Source organism: Lissotriton vulgaris, chromosome 3_1 (genome assembly GCF_964263255.1).
Source record: "Lissotriton vulgaris chromosome 3_1, aLisVul1.2, whole genome shotgun sequence".
In the NCBI taxonomy this organism is placed as follows: Eukaryota; Metazoa; Chordata; class Amphibia; order Caudata; family Salamandridae; genus Lissotriton; species Lissotriton vulgaris.
The window spans coordinates 1,574,299,572-1,574,310,840 of record NC_141689.1 but is presented as its reverse complement, the minus strand read 5'-3'; the positions used below and the strand labels follow the sequence as shown (position 1 = coordinate 1,574,310,840).

Genomic DNA, 11,269 nt, shown 5'->3' with positions numbered 1-11,269 from the left:
CAAAAAAGCGGACGAGGTCGTGCTGGTGCGGCTCTCCAGTTACTCCCAAGAACCACAGTGAGGGTTATTCTTTGGGAGGTCTACTTATCCTCTCAGGGTAGACTCTAAGACTCACTACAATAATTCAATCCAATAAAATCGAATCTGCTTCTTTGTGACAGGAAAGTCCGGTTGTGAATGTTAGAGTCGTGGTCGTTCACGCTTTATGAAATGTACAGTGCACAAACCGTTGACAATTGAGCCACGTATAAGGAGCTCGTATGTTGGCCTTTGTTTTGCCACTGGGGTACAGTACAGAGCGCCCTTCGCACGTAACATAAGCACTGGCACCCTTTCTAGGTCTGCTGTGGCATTCTCATTTAGTGTCGTTGTTTGTTTTTAGTACTTTCGCTAGTATGGTGTCCCCTTTCTACCTCTACATGTCCTGCCGTCCTTGCAGGCCCGGTCCTGAGGGAAGGACGTGATTGGCTGGGAACGGGATCCATCTTACGTTGCCCTCCCATCTTCTAACGTGCCAGGCAATCCTTGTGGTCCTAGCGCCGCCGACTGGTACCGCCCTCACCCACCCGGCATCGCGCCAGTCTTCTCTTTCGCCTCCATTCTCTCTGTGCTAGTCCCGGCGACAACATGTCCAACTCTAGCATTGGTAACGTGCAGAGGATGGTGGAGCAGCTCAAGATGGAGGCGGGCGTGGAGCGGATCAAGGTTAGCGGGGTCTGGGTTTACCCACGCACTTTTTACTATATAAGTGTGTGCGATAGGACGCAGTCTTTGACGTGTTGTTACCGTGCGCCCCTTGGCACAGCATAGTAATCTAGCACTTCTCATCTACCGTTATAGTGGAGTGAATCAGTGGGATGTGTATCGGCTGCTTAACCGGTGCAGTGGCAAAATGTGTCTTTTTAAATTCATTATCGGCCGAAGCAGTGATCTAAATATACTGTCGTATTTTCTGCTTTGCAAACGGGTTGTTTCTGCGCTGTCTGTGCACAGTGGCTATGCCAGCGTTTACATTCTTTAAAGGGTCGCCATTGGAGGATGCGCGTATGTTATTTCTGATGTGGCCGGTACTGAATCCAGACAGCCAACATATTTGAGGACGGGGAGTGGCGTTAAGCTTTACATCTTGGATAAACCTAAAATACATTTTCATAGTCCTCATCTCTGATTCTGCTTTTATTCCTGTGGCAGGCGTTTACGCTGGACTGCCTGTTGATTGACCAAGACCAATTTTAAGCATACTTCATTTGAATATTGAATTATTTTTAATGTGCCCTCGCTTCCATCGTTCCAGGCCAAGCTTGTTGCCATATACGCCGCAATATCACTTAGCAGAGTGTTCTCAGATGCTGCCATGTCTGAGCGTGATATGTTTTATCGACTGTGCTCGCAGTGTTGGGCGCCTAGTGTATGCTTGTATGTTTTTGTACTTTTTACTTTTAAGAGTAGCTGTTGTTGCTGTTTGCAGTATTCACGGTAGAGGAAACAGTAGCGTAGGGATTCATGGTTAAATACTATATACATTTTAAACAAAGATGCACTTTTATCGCCATCTTACAGGAAGGTAGTTATTGGGTGACCCCTACAAAAAAAAATAAATAACACGCTCCATATAGAAAAGATTTTTGAGATATTTCAGTTCTTCCACTGACCATTGTTAATGATGCTTTAGGTTGAGCAGTTTCTTGCCTGCTTTATGGACAGGAGCTAATATGTCGGTGTTCAAGTTATGCACTAAACACACGTTTATTTTGTACTTATTTTTGAGCCCATCTATCAGGATTATTTTTAGTAGAACAATAGTCGGTATCCCGAATCAGGAGGCAGATTTCGTTGAACAGCCCCACTGTTGTATATTTAGGGCCAAGTTTGAATTGGATCTAAAATAGGTAAACATTGTGCGAGTGGAAAACGTCGATAGAAGACTTGCGGGCAAGTTTTGGTAGGAACCTCTCGCAGTACAGATGTCAAAGGCTGAAGCACAATCAAAGCACAGTTCCGGGGTACACGCGGGTAGATGGCGTCCACCCTCTATATTTACCGGGTATACGCCGTTCACCCTTACAAGAAGTTGGGCCTGAATAAAATATGCTGAACTTGTCCCGGTGTAATTTGCAGACACCATGACATGTTAAACAGCGCCTGCACTGTTGTCTGCTTTCCATTCCTAGCAGCAACATGCATGCACCTCCAGTTCGGCCAAAGAAAAGGGGCGAAGTTAAGGGGCTGTCAGGCTTCCTTTTGTTCCAATATGAACTTGGCTGTCGGGTCTAGTCTCACACTTGGATGTAAATGCAACAGACAAGAAACAAAGGCACATAGCTTTTTATCACTTCACAGATACTTAAGAGACGCATGCCTTTGAGTTTGTTCAGTCACTGTGTATAAGAGATACGCATGGACTGTAAGAATAAGGCCTGGGTGGAAAGCTACGCTACGCTAGCGTAGTTTACCCAACTACGCGAATTGCACGTAGCACCGTGTAAAAACGCGTAGCGGGCATTTTTTGCTCACTCGCGGTCCTCAACATCAAGTTGGCGACCGCGCGTGAGCAAAATGACATCCCGTGGTGTCTTTTTCCTTGTTCGTGATCAGCAACATCTAGTTGCCGATCGCGAGCGTGGAAAATAAACCTCCCGGCGATATTCTCAACGCGATGAGGTCCGGTTTCTCATTGTGAGTGGTCATGTGTGCTCGCGACAGCTCGCGATGAGAAACTACCAGTCTGCGTTGAGAAAGCTGCTGCTCGAGTAAAAATCGACTCGCGTGGCAAAAAACAGCTTGCACTGTGCAAGATGCCGTTTGCAATTATTGCACAGTGCGGACAAGCATCGGGCACTGTGCAATCATTGCGAACAGCATTTCCCCACAGCACTACGCAGTTTGCGGAGTGCTACACGTAGCTCGCGTAGTGCAAAGTGCACTATGCGTAGCTACGTGTAGCGCTACTACGCGAACTACGCCCAGGGTTATTAAGAATGTCAAATATGTTGAGCTTTCCCAGTATTTACTTAAATAACCATTTAAATACCAGTATTTTATTTCTTTTATTGTCTACTCATCCCAATGCAGGGTATCAGAGCACTTTAAGTAACATCCACATTATACATTAACAATATATCGGGTAAGTGTGTAAACCAATTTATACAATCCGTTACATAAGACGAGGCTGATTATAAGGTGTAGCAGTCGTTCCCTTCATAGCTCACTGTGCTATATTAGAAAGATTCCAATTTATTATCTGCAAGTAACAAAATTATCTCTTTTATATGCAATAACCCACTTACCTGTCTACATAAAATAAAAACCTGTCATTTGCACGTTACACAATGTTCTTTGCAGGAGACACATTAATCTTCCATAGTACTGAATTTCAAATCTAGGACTAGACAAAACACAGATCTCTCCAGCAGAAGCATTAGTCTCCAGACTTAATTTACCATTATTATTGTTCCCTGAGTTTCACTGGACACTAATATCTCTGCAGCAGGTGCCTTAAACCCTTAAGACATTTTAAAATGCAGACTTTGCAACCAATTATGTAGAACAGATCTACTGCCATGTGTCTTCTTTTTTTTGCCAGAGTTTTAAAATGTATTCTTTGAGGTATGTCTTTTGTGTCCAGAATGTGCCACGTTTTTGGCGCAACTTAGATGCAAAATCTCATTTGTTAAATCTCATAAATGCACTCAAATGTACTCATGATAGACCTGCTAAACATGAGTTCATAATATTTTATGTCACTTCTTGTGAGGCCATTTGCTGTGATGCTACGTGTGATTTGAAGTGCTCGATGTCACTTGCTTACTGTCTAACTTGCTTACTGTCTAACTTGGTTGCCCCCCCTCACCCACCCAACTTCTATTTTTTTTAGGGCTTGTGCAATGAGCACAAGAAAGCTGCTGGAAACCCCACTCCAGTCAATACCTTTAAAGTTATATAAAAAGACTTCCATGCGTTTTGCTCCCAGGTACTCTTGAATAGCCCTTCATGCACAACACAAATTACTGTCTTGGAAGTATAAATGTAGCACAACTTGTGATCAAGAAAGATATTGTTGGAGCTCAGTTCTCAAGCAAGCCCTTGAGCTGGATTTTTAAAGGAACTCTTGATGTCCCAAAACAGCTGTGTAGTCTCTCTTGAATTGACCCTATGGGGAAAGCAGTGAAATAACTTTACCAGGAAGGTGTCGGCTCAGCAGAAGGTGTTTGCCTGTTTCAATGCAAATAATCTTGAAACTGTTTCCTTTTAACCTGTGGCGCAGTCAGGAAGTACATCATATTATCAATGATGCAAACTTTGCCTGTGCATATTTCTTTGTTTTTTCTAAACATGGCCCAATTTGCACATTTCCAATTTGAACATAGTTTTCCGTCATTTTGTAATAAGTCGCTCATATAGGTTTTCATGTGCTGCACACAGGTCATTATTGCATGGCTTGGGTGAATGGATTGCGCTTTTATGGCATATTTTGGGTGGTGGTAATACGAGGAGGTTGTAGATCAAGTGATGGTGGTCCAGCTCCCCATCTTGCTATCAAAGGGGAGTGCAAGATCGCTGGTAAACCAGTACATATAGTAAAGTTGGGGTGGCAGGTTTGGGAATGGTGGTGGAGGGAGAGAATGTGTTTTCTGCCTTTGCTGCTTAAGCATTAGACCCTTGTTTATCATCCAATATCTGATTTGACAAAACAGAAAATTACATAGCTTTGAGTGATTTGGTAAGGGAAGAGGAGACATATATTTGAGCATGTTCTTTAAAGCAGTGATGGGGAAGTGACTTGACAAAGCCCACACATTGCTCCTACATGAGGGCCCTTCTGTCACAGATTTCATGTAGCCAAACCTAATTTGGTCCTTGTACCCATTAATGCCATATGCAGCAATATCCTAATGCTGCCTCTGTAAGATGGCAAACACAAGGAGATGATAGACGGAGCTCTGAAACTTTTCAGACACTCCTCCACAGTCACAGATCTGAGTTGAATCCATCATCGTTCTTTAGCTCACTTCGCCACCATAGTTCAGACCCAGCTATATGCAAATCAGTCTTGACCCTTTGCTCGTGGCAACAGTCCAGCCCAATCTATGGAAGCGTAATCAATCCTCAACAAAATCCGTTTAGAAAAATCAAGTGTCCCTTCAAATTCATTTTGAAGACACTCCAAAAATCCAGATGGAACTGAACATAACATAAAGTGTAACTATTAATGTTAAAAAGGATGAGTTGAAGTTTCGGTCTACGGTGGCCATCTAGATCTGCAAGACCATCCTCTGGGCTCAGCATTGAAAAGGCAAGCAATCCTGTATGTATTTGCTTCCAAAACAATTTGGCTCTACAACGGATGCCACCTCTAATACACGACCCATCTTACGTATGGGTCATTTTCTTTAACGCTCCATACAGAGACGTTCGTACGAAATCTCCGGTCCGATCAAACAGTTACAGTTATTTGAAGATAATGAATAGAATCACTTTTTGCGACCAGCAAAAAAATAAATCTTTTTGAGAAACAATTCCGGCGATAATCCGATTTGTGAATTAATGCTCTAATAGTCCAGAGCAGTTAAGTGAGCTGTGATGTTGGTCTAGTTAACCATGACAGCTTTGTGCACCAGCGCCTAAGCAAAGTAACCACAAGGATCAGATTACCCTGCAACTTAGTCACTGGTTTCAGAACACCTCAAACCCAGAAGTAGTGTTTCACAGGTGCCATAGTTACTACTTGAGCTCATTAATTCATAGTATTTAAAAACTTTTAGAATTTTCCATATGGTTGGTATTAGAGCAAATGAAGCTGCATGTTGTGACACCAAACTTATATAAAGTAGTGTCCCAAAACGTTAAAATTCATTACCCTGATTCTAAGATAATTTAGTCAAAATTGTTTTCAGCTTCTGAACTGTTTTTTACCCTAAGAATCAAAGATGTTTCTCTCCAGCTACATTCTGTCAAAGAACTAACATCCCAACATTTCGTGAAACCTGACAGTCCTATAACCTTAGTTCATTCATCGTCTATTTTCCCATCTTTTTAGCCATGCTTTTGTTAGTTTTAAAGTCTTTATTTCAGACTTAAACATGATGTTGGGAAGAATTTATATTACAGTTGCTCTAGTATACATGCGAGTTCAGAAACAAGCATCCTGGGACCAGTCTTGGTTTCCTAATCCCAGGATGCTTGTTTGCGGTCCAGGGAAGACATGGCTTGGCAGTTCGGGCAGGACTGTTCCCATGAGGCACAGGGTCAGATTAATTTGCATATGGCCATGTCTGAACTGGGGTGGTGGAGTGAGCTAAAGAATGGTGATGGATTAAACCCAGATCAGTTGACTGGGGGTGAGTGTTTGATTTGCTCCAACGTTCCGTCAATCATATCCTTTGGTATTGCTTTGTTCGACCTAAGTTGGCAGGGCATGCCCAGACGTGGGTCCCTTGCTCACTCAACCACTGGATTCAAGATAGCCTGGCTGATGAGGATTATGAATCCGAAACCGGTCCCAGGATGCTTGTTTGCGGTCCAGGGAAGACATGGCTTGGCAGTTCCGGCTGGACTGTTCCCATGAGGCACAGGGTCAGACTGATTTGCATATGGCCATGACTGAACTGGGGTGGTGGAGTGAGCTAAAGAATGGTGATGGATTAAACCCAGATCAGTTGACTGGGGGTGAGTGTTTGATTTGCTCCAACGTTCCGTCAATCATATCCTTTGGTATTGCTTTGTTCGACCTAAGTTGGCAGGGCATGCCCAGACGTGGGTCCCTTGCTCACTCAACCACTGGATTCAAGATAGCCTGGCTGATGAGGATTATGAATCCGAAACCGGTCCCAGGATGCTTGTTTGCGGTCCAGGGAAGACATGGCTTGGCAGTTCCGGCTGGACTGTTCCCATGAGGCACAGGGTCAGACTGATTTGCATATGGCCATGACTGAACTGGGGTGGTGGAGTGAGCTAAAGAATGGTGATGGATTAAACCCAGATCAGTTGACTGGGGGTGAGTGTTTGATTTGCTCAAACGTTCCGTCAATCATTCCCTTTGGTATCGCTGGGTAAAAAACATTGGCCTTTATAATGTCAATAACTCCAACAAATGTGCGACTTATTGCATTTCCAATGCAATAGGTCTCACATTTATTAAAGTTTGAGCTTTTGTCATTGAAAATGACAGTTTTTTACTTTTGCTTTTTTATACAATTGGCAATAGTACTATGCAAATATAATAACTCAACTGCAAATAAAAAAAAGTAAAAAATATTGTTATTTTCAACGCCAACAGCTGTAACTTCTACAAATGTGAGACCTGTTGCATTGCAAATGCTTGTACTTTCTTTAGCTGAGCGCTGGTTTATTGTTCAGTCAGTCTCCTAGATTATACATGAGTGGAAAATTGATGGGAGCTAAATTGAAAAAAAAAGCCAACCTCTTTACTAAAATGCGATTATTCAGCGTTTTTCTTCCCCATCCGTATTTGTGCTGAGTCTGCAGATCATTTTTAACCCCTTCCGTGCTGCCGTTGGCCGACAGGAGCACTACCTCCCCAGTGCTGCCGTCAGCCAATGGCCGACTCAGCCCCGCCCGCCCTTTAGAACGCCCGCACCGCAGCGGAAAAAACGCCGCTGTTAAGGCGTTAAAGTCCCGTAATGCATTGTTTACATCCCTCATTTATGCTTCAACTTGTGCGCCCTAAGCCTAATTGCTTTTTTCTCTAATGCTGGGTTTGTGTGGTTTTGTATGGTAGATAGGACTCCGTCAAGGAGATGCGGCCTAGTGGCTAGCGTTGTCTCGTTTGGAACTGGGGGAATCGGATTCAAATCCCGCCCGCGGCTCAACTTAATGCGATTCTGGGCAAATCAGTGCATGTACTGTCTCAAGCGAGACCTAAAAAGCTGTGCGCTCTATAATGATTCTGATAATTAAACAAGAAGAATCCTACTCAGAGTGCACACCTCAGGGATGGGGGACACTCAGTGTTGTGAAAAATACCACTCACACACCAACAGGCCCCTTGGTGTCATGCTTCATCATCGGGGTCTTCGCATCCCGCTAGAGGGATGCGGCGTGCTGCGACCAGCGACTACGCGGGAGCACTATCGAAGTTGACTATGTGTGGTGTGTGTTAAGTGCAAGTGATGGGGTATTGGAAAATGTGAGTGAAGGGTGTGGTGAGAATTAAAAAGTACCTGGCTGGTGGGTTCTATGAAAAAACTTTATTCGAGACCCCTAGCTGGTGCTATTAAAAAGAAGTGCAAAGTGAGGTCAGTTGTCTTTATTATGGACACTACCTCTGGTGTGCGTCGACATGTTTCGGAACTGGTGTTCCTTCTTCAGGACGGGGGCACAACTTCCCAACCCTACTCAAGTGTTTTTAAGAAAAAAAATGTTTTCTCTTAAAGTAGAAAAAAGTGAAATTATTTACAGTGAAGAAAAGAGGCTAAAATGTGCCTACAGCGTTTTTTTTTGGGGTCATGCAGTTGCATGTCCTAAAAAGAAAAAGAAAAGACGAGTCAGTTTGGTTTCCACAAGGGACTGGCTCAGACAGGTGCAGTCACCCGGAGCCCCAAACGGTTAAATAAACCTGTAAAAAGAAAGACAGACATAACACATAACATAGATGACACACTAATAGTTTGTAATGGTTCTGTAAAGCATACTCATAGTGACTGTTGTGTCCTGCCTCATGAGCATATCCAGAACGCCAGGGTAGGTAGGTGGATTCGTAATCTGTGTGGGTAAAGAGTTGGTTTCAATATTTTTTAATATTTTTTACTCACTGTCTGGGTTCGTGCTAGGTAAGTCTCCGAGAGATTGTCTGTTGAATACTCACAAAATCCGCCTGAGTAGGCCTCCTTCTACCACCGTACGCTGCTCCGCTGGTAATGCTTAGCGTTCAGGGCTTTGTTATATATGGGCCTTAAGGTGCTTTCTGATTAGTTGATTGACGGATATGGTGCGTAGACCAAATAAGGAGCGTCCGCCCCTGCGCCTATCATAATCATGGACCTGTTTTCAGAGTAACATGTGTCATTCTGAGCATGTTAGATCCGGTAGTGACTGTTGAGCCAGTTGGGCGCATGCGCGTCAATCATAGACACGGCCGTCAGTTGCTACTTCTGGACTCATGGGTAGATGGTGTAGTCTATGAGATATGCGTTTTGGTTGGTTACACTATTCTCATAGTAATTTAGAGTAAATGCCATAGGTACACTTCAATATGATTGAAATCAAAATACGAGTGGGTTACTGGGAAAATTGTGATGCGGTACTTGGGACACTGTGTGCACTCTGAGTAGGATTCTTCTTGTTTAATTATCAGTGCCCGTGGAGTGAGAATCCTATCTCTATACTCTACCTCCCCCCATTGTTACCTTTTTGTTCTAGGCAGCGCAGAACTGCAGGAGTTTTTTCTCCGACCATATCACACACACATAGAGACACACACCATAGTTAAAAGAAGCCAGCGGTCTTTTCAAAATGGAAGACGAACACGGCCTCACCTTTGCAGAGGACGAAATTGATAAGATTCTATCAGACGCCAACCTTTTTGAGCCACCAGGAAACTGGTCCAAACACTAACGATTGGAATGAGTTGCTCAACTTAAGACGCAGCCAAATAAAAGCAGCCCTTCATGGTTTGTTCATGACAGAGTACCTTCGCAATAAAATGGCACCACCAGGCCTAATTGTTAAAAACGAACCACTGATTTTTCAAAACGACTTGATTTTTAAAAAGGAGTGGTCATTGATATCCTGGCACTGCTCAAGAGACTGGCTGGTACAAATAGTAAAAACTGCTGCCAGAATAACTCAGGAACTCAAAATTGAAATCAACAAAATAGAGGTCCAGCTCCTCCAGCAGAGTTGAAAACCAGACTGGATGAATTGAACCAACAGATGACAGATTTCGAATTCACCTTGAAACAGAGCAAAACGAATAAACTGGCCAAGGATGTGGCAAAATTTACACCCGAAAATGCATATCCATATACAAAAGCGGATTATGTCTCCAAAAGTACCTACAGTGACGCGGATAGCGACGTCTCGGATAACGGCTCCTCAGGATCGAATTCAAGCAGCAATAGAGGATCCAGACAACGCAGAGGAGGATGGAGACAAAGGAGACAACAATTCCCTAGACAAAGGGGATGGAGGGGTTACCAACCACAAACCCAATATCCGCAATACTTAGGCCCACCGCAATTCAACCCTTTTCAATTTGGGCCACCACCAGGAGCATTAAGTTACCCACAATGGAACCCGGAGTATAACGAAGGTTACTATGGTCAACAATAGCCTTATGGAGGCCAACAACAGCCTTTTTTAGGCACACGCCAGACCACATGAGGAAGGAACCGGAAAGGCAACACCGTGGCTTGGGAGGATCAGGACCAGCCCAACGCCCGGACAACCAGGAGCATGACCGGGTCCCTCCCCAACCAGCCATCGACAAGCAAGAGAGGAACCTAGTAGTCAACCTCACACCGTTGACACTAACAGCGACACAGAGAAATGTATTGAACAAAGGACTAGGGTTTGTACCGACTCAAAAACCAGACATCTTCAGACTCAACATGAAACTGCAAGAGTTTTTTCGGAAACTGAAGCTACAAGCTTTCTTTAAAGACAAGCCACCGCCTGAGGACAAAACAGATACTGGTTTAAAATTGAAATCAACCTTCACCCCACCGGATTCTACAATACTAGTAGAAATTCTAACATTTGAAAAAGCGGTCATCACTGAGGTCAATCGACTCAACATGAAAGATGAAAGAAAGGAACCCCTTCCACAACACTAATGGTGATGAACAACAAGCCCTGAGGGAATTAACAAACAATAACGAACTTGTTATTAAACCAGCGGATAAAGGGGGTGCCATTGTACTACAAACCCTTGAGGCTTACGATACAGAGTGCAAACGTTTACTATCTGATGAACGTAACTACAAAATTTTGCACGATGACCCAACTAAAAGACTACGCATCAGGATTGGGGGCATGGTGGAGGAAGGCCTAGCCCACGACTGGCTAAGTAAAAAAGAGGCTGAGTTTTTACAACAACCATCACCGCGAATACCGTACTTCTATTGCATCCCTAAAATCCATAAAAACATCAACAACCCACCAGGGAGACCTATCGTCTCCGGGATTGGGTCCATTCTGGAGCCCCTGTCGAAATTTGCGGATGCATTTCTCCGCCCTTTGGTACAATCCACTAACACTTATTTGAAAGACACCAAGGCAGTCTTACAACTACTTGAAGACAAGGAATTTG

The 11,269-nt window shown here is 43.8% G+C and overlaps 1 protein-coding gene across 1 annotated transcript in view; it reads left to right on the top strand.

The window, feature by feature from the left end:
* Positions 1–537: 537 nt before the first annotated feature.
* Positions 538–11,269, top strand: part of GNG10 (G protein subunit gamma 10) — a 65,639-nt gene continuing 54,907 nt past the window's right edge. The window contains exon 1 of the mRNA XM_086962066.1: positions 538–705. Coding sequence (XP_086818192.1) covers positions 628–705 — 78 coding nt within the window. The 5' untranslated portion in view covers positions 538–627. The remainder of the gene's footprint in view (positions 706–11,269) is intronic.